The sequence below is a fragment of the Octodon degus genome, unplaced genomic scaffold (assembly GCF_000260255.1).
Source record: "Octodon degus isolate 3935 unplaced genomic scaffold, OctDeg1.0 scaffold00116, whole genome shotgun sequence".
Lineage (NCBI taxonomy): Eukaryota > Metazoa > Chordata > Mammalia > Rodentia > Octodontidae > Octodon > Octodon degus.
In genome coordinates this window covers 3,401,821-3,417,687 of record NW_004524692.1, presented here as the reverse complement: position 1 = coordinate 3,417,687, position 15,867 = coordinate 3,401,821, and the positions used below count along the sequence as shown (strand labels likewise).

The window sequence follows — 15,867 nt, the reverse complement described above, 5'->3', positions numbered from 1 at the left end:
ATTTATTTGTTTTTCTGTATTTGGTACTGGGTCTCACTACAGCTCAGACTCATGGTGATCCTCCTATTTTCAGCCTCCCCAGAGCTGGATTACACACATACACCACCATACCCAGTCTCAGTGGTAGGCTTAGCGTGCCTGGGGGTGGGGCCAGCGCAGCATGTAGAACTAGGATCCAGCTGAGGTCCCTGCGCTTCCCTGAGCAGGTGCTTAGTCTAGCTGAACTGTCTAGAGGGCCCTTATTCCATCTTTAATAGTGAATTATTACATATCCTATTACTAAAATTGTTTTAAGTGTAGATCCATAGAAAAGTTTCATTTAATTTTTTAGAACCTTTAAAAACTTTTTTTTTTTACAAATTTGGGTATACAAATAATGTTCAGATTTGATATTGCATAGTGTATTAATCATTCAGTTTTATTAAATCAACAATTGCTTTTCACCATGAAGAAAGTCCATTTAATTACTAATAATAGGTGTTTATTAGAATATAAAATTTTCTTAGCTTTACTTGCATGTCAAAAATCCATTTGGCTCAATATTTATCCATCAGTTTTTTTGTTTTGGTGTATTATTTAAATTTTGTTTTTAAATCTTCCTTTGTATCTCTTAGTTTTTGTATTGCTTATTGACATGTAATTACATACAATAAAATCCACCTATTTTAAATGTCGCTTTGGGGACCAGGGAGATGGCTCAGTGGAATAAGTGCTTCTCTGGCAAGTGCAAGGGAGTGAGTTCAATCCCCAGTTCCTCCAAAAATAAATAAATAAATAAATAAATGTAGCTTGGATGATGTTTAACAAGTGTATATTGTTGTGTAAGCACCTTCATAATCATGAATAGAACAATTTCCTGACCATCAAAAGTTCCTTCCTGTTGCTTTGCAATAAGTCTTCTTCAGCTACTCCCGTTCCTTTGCCAGTGTTAACATGTCTTCTGTCAGTACAGTTTTGACTGTTGAAATTTCATACAAATGAAATCACTCTGTATTCTTTTATGTCTAGCTTCTTTAAGCATAATGCTTTTGAAACTTACCTTGTGCATTGCATTTATTAGTACTTTGTTTCTTTTTTCTTTTGAATATTCTCTTATAAATGTATAGCTCAATTTTTTAACCCATTGACCAACAAGATATTTGAATTATTTCTAATATTGGTCCATTATGAACAAAGCTGCCATGAACATTCTCATGTTTACTTTAGATTTTTTTTCTTTTCTGTCTGGGTTTTTTTGTTGTTTTTTTCATTTTAAGCACAAGCTAAAGCCAATAATTTGCAATTCTTCTTTCCTAAAATAAGGGTTTTGTGTAAAGTTTTTCTAGTCCTGCTTTAATTGCATATTAAGCCTTGGTAGGTTACATTTCATTCAGTTCAAAATATTTTCTAATTTTCCTTTTGATTTCCTCTGGACTCTCAGATTATAACTGTGTTGTCTACCTTCCAGAACATTTGGGGGTTTTCAGCAGTCTTTTTGTTGCTAATTTATAATTTAGTTCCTTCGTGACCACAGAATAGACTTTGTATCATTTAAATTCATCAAAATGTATTCATACTTATAGCCCAAAATCTGATTTGTATTTGTTTACTCTGATGCCTATAATAAAGTATCACAAATTTGGTCACCTAAGATAGCATACATTTGTTCCCTGATGGTGGCAGAAGTGGGAAGTTCAGAGTTGCTTGCACTGAGCTAAACCTAAGGTGTCAGGAGAGCACTTTCTCAAGAGGTTCTTTGAGGAGAAACCTTTTCCTTGCCTTTTCTCTCCTATAGAGCCACAGTCCTTGCACACCTTGGCTAATGGCTCTCTTCTATTCTCAAAATCGAGCCACAGAATACCTTTAAATCTCTCTGCTTCCATTGTCACATTGTTTTCCACCCTCTGTCTGTGGTGAAATTTCTCTCTGCTTTCCTCTTACAGGGATAGTGTGATTGCACTTACAGCCCATCTGGAAAACGCAAAACATCATATCCCCATGTGAAAATCATTAATTATATCTGCATAGCTCTAAAACCGCTTTTTTATAAATGATGACATGCACAGGCTTTGAAGATTAGCATCTTGGTGTGCTTAGGTGCTGTTATACAGTGTACCACGCAGTCTGCCTTTGTTAGCCAGGCATGTGCGCTAGAAAGTACCTACTCTGTGCTTGGGTGTGGTCTTCTAAAAACTTTGATCCAGTTGCGTAATAGTGGCCAAGCTTTAGATCCATAGGGATTTTTTCTAATTACTTTGTTGAATGATTAATAGATACAGTCTTTAGCTGTGATTGTAGATTTGTCTGTTTTGCCTTGTTTGTTTGTTTGTTTCTTATACTTGCAGCTCTAGTTTTGAGGCTTATCCATTTAGAACTATATTCTTTGCATTAAACATTCTCTGCACTGAGATATACTATATTTGATCTTACTATAGCCATCCTGCTTTCTTTTGCATATTTTTTTAAAAAACATTTAGTTATTAAATAGGGGGGGTCTCTGGACCAGGGAGATGGCTCAGTGGAATAAGTGCTTCCCTGGCAAGTGCAAGGGTCTGAGTTCAATCCCCAGTTCCGCAAAAATAAATAAATTTCCTTGATTTATGAATAAATTCAGTTCTGGGGAAAAAAATAAAAATTAAAAATAAATAAATAAATAAATAGGGGGTCTCACTATGCAGTTTTGGCTCATAGTGATTCTCCTGTCTCAGCCTCCCTGGCACTGGAATTACAAGCATGTGCCACCATGCATGGTTTGGGGGCCAGCGTGGCATGTGATACCAGGGATCGAATCCTGGTCATTGGGCTTGCCAGGCAGGCGCTTAGACCTTGAAGCTATTTCCTCAGCCCCATCCCTGCTTTCTTTTGATTTGTATTACTTATTTTTATATCACTTTGGTATCCTACACTTCTTTAAGTGTATCTCTGTCTGTATTTGAAATGAATTGCTTATTGACAGCATATAGTTAGGTCATGCTTTTAAAATTTATCCTCTTTTAATTGGAATGTTTACATTTATTAATATTATGATTAAATTTACCTCTTTTTATATTCTCCTTTTCCTTTTATTCCTATTTTTATTTCCTTCTTTGGTATATTATATTTTATTTGTTTTTAGTATTTGCTTTGCAGTTAAGTATGTATCTTTTGTGTATTATCTATCTTCAGGTACATTATGTTTTAGAAGAATGTGTTTTGACCAAACCTGGTCTTTATGTTATGGTGCTATAATTTTATTTCTATAGATATCATTAATACCTTGATATACTGTTACTAGGTTTGCTTCAAACAGATCATTGTCTTTTAAAGAAATTTTTCAAATAAGGAAAATATGTCTTTTATATTAACCTACATTCTGTAGATTACATCCAATCCTTATCTGGAGTAATTTTCTTTACTCTTGAAGGATTTCATTTACTATTTCTTGTACAGTTGGTAAAAGCCTTTGTTTCACTTTTTGACATATTTTTCTTGAGCGTGGAGTCACAATTGGCAGTATTTTGAGTGCTCTAAAGCTACTGTTCCTTGTCTCTTGGCTTGCATTGTTTCTGCGGAGAAGTCTGTTGCTGTTGATACCTTTGCTCCAGTGATACGGTTTAGCTCTGTTTTGTGCTAGCTGCCTTTAAGATTTTCTCTTTATGACAAATTTCCAATAATTTGGATATCATGTGCTTGGGGAGAGGGGTTCTGGGTTTGTGCTTTGGTTTACTTGTTGTGTAGATTTGTTCATTCTCCTGGATACAATTATAGATTTTGTAAAATTTGAACATTTCTGCTTTATTTTCTTCTTCCTTTTAGCAGAACTCCACTTATGTACTTGTTATATTGCTTGTTTTGTCTTTCTGGTCATAGATATTTCATTCAATTGTTTTAATGTTTTTGTTTTTGTTTTGTTGTTTTTCTTTCTGCCCTTTATTTCAGATGTCTCCTATTACTGTCTTTAATTTTACTTGTTCTTTCTTCTCTATATCCAGCCTGTGTTAGTCCCATGTAGTGTAGTTTTTGAGATTTTTTCAATTCTAAAAGTTTGATTCAGATCTTTTAAGAACCTTTCCTTTTGCTTTCATAGTCCTGATGTTTTTAATCTTCTTAAACAGCTAAAATATATTCATACAGGCTATTTTTGCCTGCTATACAGCTATCTCCTCATGATATTTTTGTCGTTATGTGTATTATCCTGTTTCTTTGCATTTCTGATCATTTTGTTGGATACTAGATGTAATTTTATATTACTGGGTGGTATATTTTTTAAAATTATTTTAAATATTTCTGGTTAGTTTTATAGCATTAGTAGTTTCTTCATACTCACATGTTGACAGTGTTCCGTTGCTGAGTCTTTGGGGGATTGCTATCATATTGCCTGTGGTCTAGTTTTGAAAGTTTCTTGCTTCATGCATTTTATTTGTTTTTCCAGTTGTTTAAGATGAGAGGGTCGGGCCCAGGGAGATGGCTCAGTGGAATAAGCACTTCCCTGGCAAGCTCAAGGGCCTGAGTTCAATCCCTGGTTTCGCTTAAAAAAAAAAAAAAAGTTAAGATGAGAGGGTCAATCTAATCTCTACCATTGTTCCCTAAGTGGGTTATCTTTTTTTGTTATTATTGCAAAGATAACTTCAGTGTTTGCATTAAGCAAATGTTGTGTACTTTGTTACAGTGTATATAGAGTTTCATATAACATGAATAAACTAATATGATGGGAAAGGATGTGTTTTCATTTTTGTATTGTTTCAAAGATTTAATTCAGTCTTGCTTTCTGTTTTAGAAGCAAAACGGACAAGTCGATTTTTAAGTGGAATTATCAACTTTATTCACTTCAGAGAAGCATGTCGTGAGACATATCTGGAATTTCTTTGGAAATATGTAAGATTTAAATATGTATATGTGTCACATATCAGATCATTAATATTATTTATAACTATTAATCAGATTGCTGCATGGCACTTAGACTTGAATTTGTTTTAATATTCATATAACATTTCAGACTGTAGTTTGTAGAAACCATACAGTCTTACCTTGGTTCATGAACTTAATTCTTTTCACAATTCTGGTCACAAGCTGAGCTGAAGGAAAACCAGAGCAAATTTCCCCATGAGATCAACATTGAGCCCAACCACTGCATCAGATTTGCTTCTTGTTACATTTGATTTGTGACCAGAAGTGTGGAAAGAACCAAATGTTTGTGAACCGAGGTACTGCTGTATCTCAAGCTGTTTTCTTTTTAACAGTGAGGGATTGGGTTTTTGTTGTTATCTTGTAGCTGAGGCTTTTTTTTTTTCCCTATATTAGGAAATGTTAGAAGAGAGAACATTGATATCAACATTTACATTTTATCTCTGAAGGTTTCATTGATAGTGTAGTGCTCTTTAAATAACTGAGATATTTGGCTCTTAATAAATGGCCTAATTGGACTGTTTGTATTAACTTTTTTAGCCCAGTATTGAATTATATGATTCAGTGCTAGGCAATCACCTTAACAGATGAAAACTCATTTTTCTTTCTAGAACAATTTAGAGAATTTGTGAAGATTATGGGTCATTTGTATAACTTGTTTCCAGTTGTCTTCCTTTTGGTATGCTGTACTCTTACATGCCACCAGAGTGATAGCAGACAGCCCTGACACTGCAGCTGCATTGAGCTGCATAAAATACTTCTTTACACGAATCATGCTAAGTTCATACCTCTCGGGCATCACAAATTCTTTGTAAAGGTCACACATGCTTGTGCTAACACGCATGCACATGCACAGGGTTGTTTGGCTCATGACTCATTCTTTTCCAATGGAACAAAAGTAAAAATTTCATAAAAATAGTTAATATGTTGCATATTGTTATCTTTATTATAATTATTCAGAATATAAGATATGGACATTAAAGTTTTCTCAAGTAGATATTAGTACAAGCCTAACTTTTCAGTGAATTAAGAGACACTCCCTGGGCCTGCCTTACCCTGCCCCCAGGGTGTGCTGAGATGGGGATTAAGATTGGGCATGGTGGCTTGTGCCTGTAATCCCAGCTCTTGGGAATCTAAAAACAGGAGGGTCACTATGAGTCTGATTTGTGTAGTGGGACCCTGTAGACTGCAGATCCTGTATTAAATACAAAAATAAATAAAATAATAAATATTATCTGTCTAAACCTTTAAAGAAAAAATAAATAAAAATAAATGTCACTTCTATTTAAATTGCATCCTTCTGATGATGAAAATTATAGGGTGAATATTTTGTAGTGTGTGCTGTTTAAAAACAAATTCATCCCTGTTTGTGTTGAGAAGTGCTAATAAGAAATTATTAAAATTGCTTTAATAGAAATCCTCAGTGGACAAAATGCAGCAGCTGAACACTGCACACCAGGAGGCACTGATGAAACTGGAGAGGCTTGAGTAAGTGGGGATTCACAGACACAAGCAAAATGAAGTGCTAGCCATCTATTAAAACCCTGTAGTCGACCTTGTTTCTTTATTTTCCCTAATGTATGGCAGAATATCTGTTTGTTTTTTCTAACAGAAGAAAAACAAGTTTTGGGGTTTTTTACATCTGTTTCTTAATTATATGATCTTTGGCTTCATTCTCATTACTGTGTTAATTTGATTTGTTCGAAGACCTTAACATATAACTTGTATCTGTATTTATGTTATTTATATGAGCAACAACTCTCTGGACTCTTTGTTGTTCATTTTTTGAATCTTAGATGTTTACTCTTCCCAACAGTATTTTCTTTTAGACTCAAAGGTTTAGAGGGGACAGAATCATCCAGGGGTTGTAATTTCTTGGCCTTCCTTAAATATGTAAAAGCTCTTTAACTTAGAATGCAATTATGTCCTGATAAGTCCATCTTAAGCTGAAACTATTACTCAGTTGAAAACATTTAGTACACCTGCCAAACAGCATAACTTAGGCACACACTGCATTGTAGAGAAACATTGTTCATCTTCATGATCACCTGGCTCATTTCATGATCACCTGGCTTTTGGGGATCTACAGCCGGATGCTCAGTGTGACCACCTATCACTAGCCTAGGAAGAGATTAAAATTCAAAATATGAAGTGCAGTTTTTACTAAATGCCTGTTTTTGCATTACTGGAAAATTTAAAAATAAAGTGGAAACATCTTAAATTGAAGATCGTCTCTTGATTTTTAAGCAGAAGCCTCTGTTGATATCTTTGAGGTTACCTCTTGTAGATGAGAGCTTTTCTGACTTGTCTCTAATAAAGATTGCTTTTGCAGTTAACAAAGAATTGATAAGATTGGGCATGAGAGGCAAATATAAACATTTAGCATGGTAAAAGACACTATTATAAACCAGGTCAAAAACAACAAACTGGGAGAATATATTTGCAGCACACAGTGCAAACAATAGTAAATAACTCTTGAGCCAGTCAAATAGCTCAGCAGATCAAAGCGCCTACAAAAAGGGTTTGATCCCTGGGCCTGCTGTGCTGTCTCCGTCCCCAGAGTGCGCCAAGAGGGCAATTGAGACGGGACGTGGTGGGGCACGCTTGTATTCCCAGCTCTTGGGAGGCTGTAAATAGGGGGATCACTATTAGTCCTATCTAGCGGTGAGACCCTGAACATCCTGTAGACCCTTCCCTAAAATACAAAATAATAATGATAATAAATAACTTAATAAAACCTGTGTAGTTTTCCTAATATACAAAGAATTCCTACAAGCCGAAAAGAAATGGCTTATTAGAAATATGGACAAAGATTAAAAGTAGAATTTATAAACCAATAAAAACAGATGGCTAATGCATCAGATAGGCAAAAACTAAATTTATAGCATTCATATCAAGGATATTCATATTAGACATGTATATGTGCCATTAGGGAGGATCAGTGGAACAGAGTAATATATGATACTTGAATAGGAGCTAAGAACCAGAGAAGTAGAAGGAATGCTGTATGAAGTTGATAGCATAAGTATGCAGAGCTTAATGCATAGATTCGATGGTTGAAAATTGAAGGTGATCAAATGAATTTTGTTCTCTTAATAGAGGCCAGGCTGTCTTATTTCAAATTGCTTTCATACCAAGGTTTAAAATTTACAAATAAGAAATTAGGTTCTCCCCAAAGTTATTTGATGGCAGAGATTTTAGTTTGGTCTTTTCTTTCTTTCTTTTTTTTTGGTAGAACTGGGGATTGAATTCAGGCCCTTGTGCTTGCTGGGCAAGCGCTTATTCAACTGAGCTATCTCCCTGGCCAGTTTGGTCTTTCAAGGTTAAGAATAAGGTAAATGTTATTTTAATCTATCTTGCTTTGGTCAGTTCTGTTCCTGTTGAAGAGCAAGAAGAGTTCAAGCAACTTACAGATGATATTCAGGAGTTGCAGCAATCACTGAATCAGGAGTTTCGTCAAAAAACGGTATCTGTCATAAAACATGCCAGACTTTAAAATAATATTGCAGCTGTAGAGGGGCATGTCATGGGCATAAGAGTACATATCTTTCAGTTATTAAACAGAGTTACACCTGCTTGTGCTCTTGTACTGAATGTATCTTCACTACTGAATATATCTTCTCTCAACTATATTCAATAATGATGGTTAGTTTTTGTTGCTAGACTCACATGCAGCCTGGATGAATAGAACTTTTTAGAGTTCTTTGCTTGCCATTATCCTAGACTCTGCATCCAGCCTTTAAAGATGCCTCAGGATATTTTAAAATTCCAGGGAAATAGTACGCTCAGCCTCTGTTATATTTGTGCTTCCTGAACCATGACCTCAGGAACTTCACAATTTTAATAGTAGATCATTTTACTTATCCTTTGGAACTTTGTGAAGCTGAGGTCATGGCATTTGCCATGGTAAAAAGCAAGTACTCTGTGAACATTATAAGAAGAAATGAGAATTTCTGTGTCCCATCTGATTACAAGGAGTGTGAATGCATGCAACGCCCAGTAAGTACACACATCTAGTTAGTAAATAGTTGGGGTTATTTAACAGTTCACTAAAATTTTTTCATTTTGTATTATTTTATCAAAGAGTTGCAACATTGTTGTGGCAGAAATTATGCAGTTGTTTGGACTTAGCTGCTTAATGAAAAAAATGCTTATATATTTATTTTGGCCTGGGTGCATCATGAACAGTTTGAGACTATGTGGGCTAACTCACTTTTCTTTTTTTTTTTTTTTTTTTTTGGTGGTACTGGGGATTGAACTCATGACCTTGAACTTGCTGGGCAAGCACTTATTCTACTGAACTATCTCTCCAGCCCTTAACTTTTCTTTCTTACCTTTATTTTATGAGAAAGCAATAAGTGACAAAATTTTGAATCATCGTAAAACATTTTATTTACTTTTTCCTTTAGATAGTTCTGCAAGAGGGAAATTCCCAAAAGAAATCAGATATTTCAGAGAAAACTAAGCGTTTGGTAAGCAACTTTTCTATTACCTAGCATTTAAAGTTGGACTGTACTATGCGGAGGAGTATTTTAGCTGTGTGTTAGGATAGTCAAACATTTTTTCCTTTGAAATCAAACCATTTTAACTTTTCAATTTAAATACATCACAGTTTGTAAAAATATCAAAACACAAAAATATGTAGAGAAAATAAGTTACTTGAAAGCTAACCGTATAATCTGATACATAGTCTGCAAAAAGAAAAAATGTATATACACTTCAGGAAAGAAAAACATGTATAAATATTTCAATAGTAAATTTACTAAGAATATGAAAATCCTAATATGCTTATGGACAAAGAAGTCAATTTACGAAGAGTTAATGTTTGGGATGTATTAAAATATTCATACAATGTTTTCTTTTTGTGGAGTATATACACATTTTTTGGGTGGTTACTGAATAGCACTGATCTCTTGTGAGTGTGTGTGTGTGTGTGTGTGTGTGTGTGTGTTGTTTTATGTAACTGATACTATGCTCAGCATATCTCAGACCCCCACTTAACAGTGTAATTATCATAAGTTTCAAGTAGATCTTTCTATTAATGCCTTCTTTATTTTATGTATGACATTGTATTAATATAGATCTTTGTACTCCTCTATTGAATTTTACTTTTAATTCTTTGATTTTTTTGTTTGTTTGTTTGTTTGTTCTGTGGCCTGCTCAGCTTGCCTAAGCAGGGGCTTTAGACCACTGAGCTATCTTGTCAGCCCATTCTTTGATATTTTAATAAAAATATATATGTGTATTTATTAATATATGTTTATATATGTATATGCTGTGTATCTCTAGTCATCAATTCTCCCTTTTATCACAGAATAAATTTCTTACTCAGAGTAATGGAGTCAAAGGAAACAAATATTTAAAATTGACCCATGTTTCCAGAAGTACTTTGAGAAAAACCAATTTGCATCCTATCAATAGATCATGCACGTGCCCCCTTCATGATATCCTTGCTAAAATTAAATGTTTTTAGGATTTTATTAAATCTTTGTTATTCTTGTAGGAAGAAAAAGAAAAGGCACCTCATATTAATTTGATTCCTTGAATCTAGTGAATTTCAACATTGTAGTAGTTTGTTATTTTGTGAGCTGTTTGTGTATCTTTTTTTTTTTTTTTTTTTTGTGGTACCAGGGATCGAACTCAGGACCCTGCGCTTGCCAGGCAAGTGCTTATTCTACTGAGCTATCTCCCCGGCCCTGTTTATGTATCTTTATTATTTCTTTTTAAAGAAATTCTATGGGCTTAGGGATATTAGCCCTCAACTTGTGTTTCAAATTCATAGTTAGAATGTTTATATTTTATGCATTAAAATTTTATATATATAGTTTTTATGAGTTTCGAGTTTAACCTTATGAAGAAAAAAGCCTGTCCTGTTAATGAAATTATTTATTAATGTTATATTTTCATATATACTCATTTCCCCTCAATTTTATTTTATTTATTTAATTTGTATTTTTTAGTAAGGGTCTACAGAGTCTCACTACATAGATTGGACGCATAGTGATCCACCTGTGTTCAGACTCCCAAAGAACTGGGATTACAAGTGCATGTCACCATGACCATTCTCAATCGCTGTCTCAGCATGCCCTGGGGGACAGGACCAGCACAGCACACTGGGGATTGAACCCTGGCCTCTGCGTCTGCCTAAGCAGGTGCTTTAATCTGCTGAGCTATTTGGCCAGCCCTCCCCGCTCAATTTTAATAGTGAACTTCATATCCATTTGAAATTTACCAAGGTATCAGCTATCTCTTACTGTTTTTCTCATTTTACTGGCAAATGTTTCATCTGAGTAGTACTCGGGATAGATTGATTTTTATTATTCATCTTTTTTAGTTCTGTTTAAAACTAGGTTTAAGAAATGTCTATAATATCACATTTAGGCTTTTTAAAAAGAAAGAAATGTGGTGAATGTCTATACTACTATAAAGAAAATACCCTCTAATTTTGTTGAGTATTAAGAGAATAGGTAATGTGGTAGTTTGCTGAATTCTGAGAATAAAGTAGCAGACTACATGGAAATGACAGAAGTGCCTTACTTCAAACATTTAGTTTTGGCCTAAGTTAACTGACCAGAAGGTAAGAACTTTCCTCTTTCTTTGAAGTTAAAAATTTAGACAGATTATGCCAGCCATAAAATAGTCCATTTCTGTAATAAAATAAATCACAAACACACAAAGAGAAGGATGGAGAGTTATCAAATATGTATGAAAGGCCTCCTTTCCCAGCTTTCACACCTCAAAGTCACTTTCTTTTATTTCCATGACATTTGTGCACACATACAGTGTGTATAGTCATGTGCCAATGCTTTGGTCTGTTTTATTTTTATTTTTTTTATTTTTTGGCAGAACCAGGGATTGAACTCAGGCCCTTACTCTTACCAGGGAAACGCTTATTCTACTGAGCCATCTCCCTGGCCCTGATTTGTTTTTGTAAAAATGTATTTGTGTTGTTTTCATACAAATGTATTTGTATTACATGTTGGTCTGTGAATTGGTTGTTTTACTTAATATTTCTAAGAAATCTTCCATGTTAGTATATAGAGTGATAATGTCCAAAAACAATGAATAACAATATATCAGCATGTACTGGGGAAAGATACATGTAAATTTTTTTTAATGTGATTTCAAACTTGCAGCAAGATTTTAAGAAAATTCTTAGTTATTCTTAGCTTTAATTTCCTAAAATTACATTCACTTTTTATTTATTTATTTATTTGTTGATTGATTGATTAATTGATTGATACAAGGTCTTGCTGTAGTGCTCAGGTTGGCCTTGATCTTGGCCTCACAGTCACATGGATTTTGCTACTTTAATTTTTTTTTCTTTTTACTTAGCTGTTCATAAACATAAAAAATTGTACATCTAAGTAGTATGTAATTTTTTTTTTTTTCCTCAGTACAAGGGATTGAATTTAGAGCCCTGTGCTTGCCAGGCAAGCACTTATTCTACTGAGCTATCTCCCTGGCCCAATATGTAATGTTTTGATGCATGCACATATTGTTTATTGTACAAATCAGGTCAGGCCTATCTGAAATATTTATCAATTATTTATGATGAAAATGCAGGAACCTCCTTTTTGAAATATATATATCACATAATTCTTACATATCTTTAGGCTACTATGCAGTAGCATGCCAGGTCTTCTTGCTTATAACTGTAATTTAGTAATCATACTTACTGGAAGAAAGATAGCCTGTTTAACAAATGGTGCTAGAAAAACTGGCTCTCTACATGCTGAAAACTAAAACTTCTCCCAGGTCTGTCACCGTGGATTAAAGATCTAAACATTAAAACAGAAACACTAAATCTCCTGGAAGAGAAAATAGGTGAAAATCTTGAAGACATATGGATAGGCAAACAGTTCATGAAAAATCAAACTGGATGGGAAATACTTCAAAGAACTACTGGGACCTCCTCTTATTGAAAAGTTTTTGCACGTCAAAAGAAATTACCAAAAAAAGTGAAAAGACAACGCATAAATTTTGAAAAAATCTTAACTAATAAGCACTCAGACAAAGGTTCTTCTATCTAAAATTTATAAAGAACTAAAAAACATTAGGGCCCCAAAATTTAAAGACCCAATCCAAAAGTGGGGTTCCAAAATAAACACACATTTCTCAGGGAAGAAATACAAGAAGTAAATAAATACATGAAAAAATGCTCCACATCACTAGCCATTTGTGAAATGCAAATTAAAACAGCACTGTGATATCATCTGCAGAAAGAATGGGTATCATAAAGAAATCAACCAACAACATGTTAGAGAGGCTACAGGGAAAAAGGAACCCTTCTCCACTGCTGGTGGGAATGTAAACTGGTTCAACCATTATGGAAATCAGTGTGCAGACTTATATTGATCAAACTTTTTCTATTCCTCTTCCCTCCTTTCTCCCCAGCCTCTGGTAACCACCATTCTACTCTCAAACTCTATAAGATTAACTTGTTATATGCCATATGAGTTAGACCACACAATATTTTTCTTTCTGGGCCTAGTTTATTTCATTTGACATAAGAATTTTTATTGATATCTGTGTTGTCACAAATGACAAGATTTCAGTCTTTCTTATTGTTAAATAATACTGTGTTTTATATTTTCTTGTCTATTCATCAGTTAATGGTCACTTCAATTATTTCTTGACTCTTATGTATAAAGTTGCAATAAACACGGACATTGAGATATCTTTTCAGAATTCTGATGTTGTATCCTTTGCATATGTACCCAGTAGTCTGATTGCTAGATTTTAAGGTAGTCCTATTTTTCATATTTTGAGAAACATCTATATACTGTTTTCAGTAGTGGCTATACTACTTGCCTTTCCCACCAACAATGTGCAGTGGTTCTCTTTTCTGCATATTCTCTTGTGCAGCAAGCTGGCTTGCCCTGCCATATCCCTGCCCCAGGCACCACTGTGGGAAATCGGCCCACTTGTTTTCTCTACCCAAGGTACCACTTTTAGGGGCCTAGTCCTGCTGGATTGTCACCCTTACCTGGAAGGTGAATGAGGATCAAAGACACAGAGATAGAGTCAGTTTAACACGAGGGCAGCCAGGGAGCTCTTGCTCCTAGTAGGCAGAGGAGTGCTAACTGTCTGGCTCATCCTTTTATTCACTAAAATGTAGGTACAGACAAAGTAATACAAGATTCATTTTTCTTCCAATACCCAGTAGTCCTGCCCAGATAAACAGCTTGATCTTTGCTATATTTACTGTTCCCTAGAACCAACAATGCCATCATTCCTGCATGTTGCCAAAGGCGCACATGCTGCTTCCTTTCTCTTTTGAGCTCACAGAAGAGGCCAACATGACCTCAGTTCTCCTCTGGCTTCCCACACCCCTGCATTTGTCTTTTCTTGTGTTGATACGTGGTTAACTGGAGTGAGGTGGTGTATCATTGTGGCTTTTATTTACATTTTCCTGAAGGTCAGTGACATTTAGCTTTTTTAAAATATGCTTATTGGCCATTTGTCTTTTGAAAAACGTTGGTTTAGGTTTGTTTGCTCACTTTTTACTTGGACTGGTTTCATTTTTAGAGTTTTTAGAGATCTTTCTGTATTCTGAATATTAATCCTTTGTCAGATGTAGCTTTCATATATTTTCTTCCAGTGTTTTGTTTTATTTCAGCTTCTGTTTCCTGTGTTTTTTGGGGTCATGTCCAAAAAGTCTATTCCCATTGTAATGACTTCAACTGTTTGCCATTTTCATCTAGTAGGTTTCATTCACTTCTAGAAGTCAGAAGAATGTAATTGTACTATTGATGAAAGGAAGGAATGCAGAGGAAACAGGAGCAGGACTTCCAGGCATCCCTAGAAGGGCAGCCTGCAGACAAGGGTAGGATGGCATGGTATTCTAGAAGGACCGTGCTGATCACAGAAGCACTGCAGTCACGTGAGGCCTTGGCTGGCAGCCTCGTAAGCTTCACACCTGGCCTGTAGGGAGATGAGAGTGAGGTGGTCCATCTCGCCCTTCAGGCACTCTCTGAAAACATAAACTTAATTTTTTGCTCATCTCTATTATTGAAATGCTATTATTTTGTTATCTATTATATAAAAATGTTTTTCAACAGAATGAACTAAAATTGTCAGTGGTTACTTTGAAAGAAGTACAAGAGAGTTTAAAGACAAAAATTGTGGATTCTCCAGAGAAGGTAAAGAATTATAAAGAAAAAATGAAGGACACGGTACAGAAGCTTAAAAAGTCCAGGGTAAGTTTTTTTTTAATTTTATTTTAATGCTTTTCTATTAGCAAATTCTTGTTTAGTCATTTGATAATTTTCTGACTTTTGTGTTATCTATATTTCTCTTTCTCTTTAATTTTTGATCCTGTCTGTAAGTTATAGCTCTTTTTTAGGTGTATCGAATAAACAATAATTAGAAGATATTTGTTCAGTTATGTTGAGTTTGAGACTTTGCTCTCAGTCACATAAGCAGAACTACTTTGTTGTCATGAGATTGAATTCATTAAAAGAAAGGTATTAAATGAGATTATGAATAATAAATCAATAATTATAAATCACTAAGCATTATGAAAGAAAATAGGATGGGCATAATATTTGGAAGTAGAAGGTATGTGAGAAATCTGTAATCTGTGTAACTTCTGATCAATTTTGCCGTGCTTATTTTTGAGGGGGGTATTTTAGTACATGGTCTCACTATGTAGATCACACTCCTAGTGATCCACCTGTGTTCAGCCTCCCAAGAGCTAGGATTACAGGTGCATGCACCACGCCCAGTCTCAGTCTTTTTCTCAGCATGCCCCGGGGCGGGCCCAGCATGGCAGGCCTGGGATCAAATCCCAGCCACTGTATCAGCCTAAGCAGGAGCTTTACTCCACTGAGCTCTCTCTCTTTGGTGGGCTGTCTTGCTGTGCTTTAAAAATTAAAACTATCTTAAAAGTAGGTTCAAAAAGAGGGGAAAGTGTAGGATGCTTTGAAATAGTGTAATAGTAATAGGGAATCTAATTTAGTATTGAAACTGATGAAAGGGAAGCAAGTGGGAATTTGTGCT

The 15,867-nt window shown here is 34.9% G+C and overlaps 1 protein-coding gene across 2 annotated transcripts in view; it reads left to right on the top strand.

Moving 5' to 3' along the window:
- The window catches only part of Nuf2 (NUF2, NDC80 kinetochore complex component), a 33,224-nt gene that overhangs the window by 7,695 nt on the left and 9,662 nt on the right, over positions 1-15,867 (top strand). For both annotated transcript variants that reach the window (XM_023699810.1, XM_023699811.1), the window contains exons 6-10: positions 4,736-4,833; positions 6,278-6,351; positions 8,233-8,329; positions 9,273-9,335; positions 14,928-15,065. In XM_023699810.1, coding sequence (XP_023555578.1) covers positions 4,736-4,833; positions 6,278-6,351; positions 8,233-8,329; positions 9,273-9,335; positions 14,928-15,065 — 470 coding nt within the window. The remainder of the gene's footprint in view (positions 1-4,735; positions 4,834-6,277; positions 6,352-8,232; positions 8,330-9,272; positions 9,336-14,927; positions 15,066-15,867) is intronic.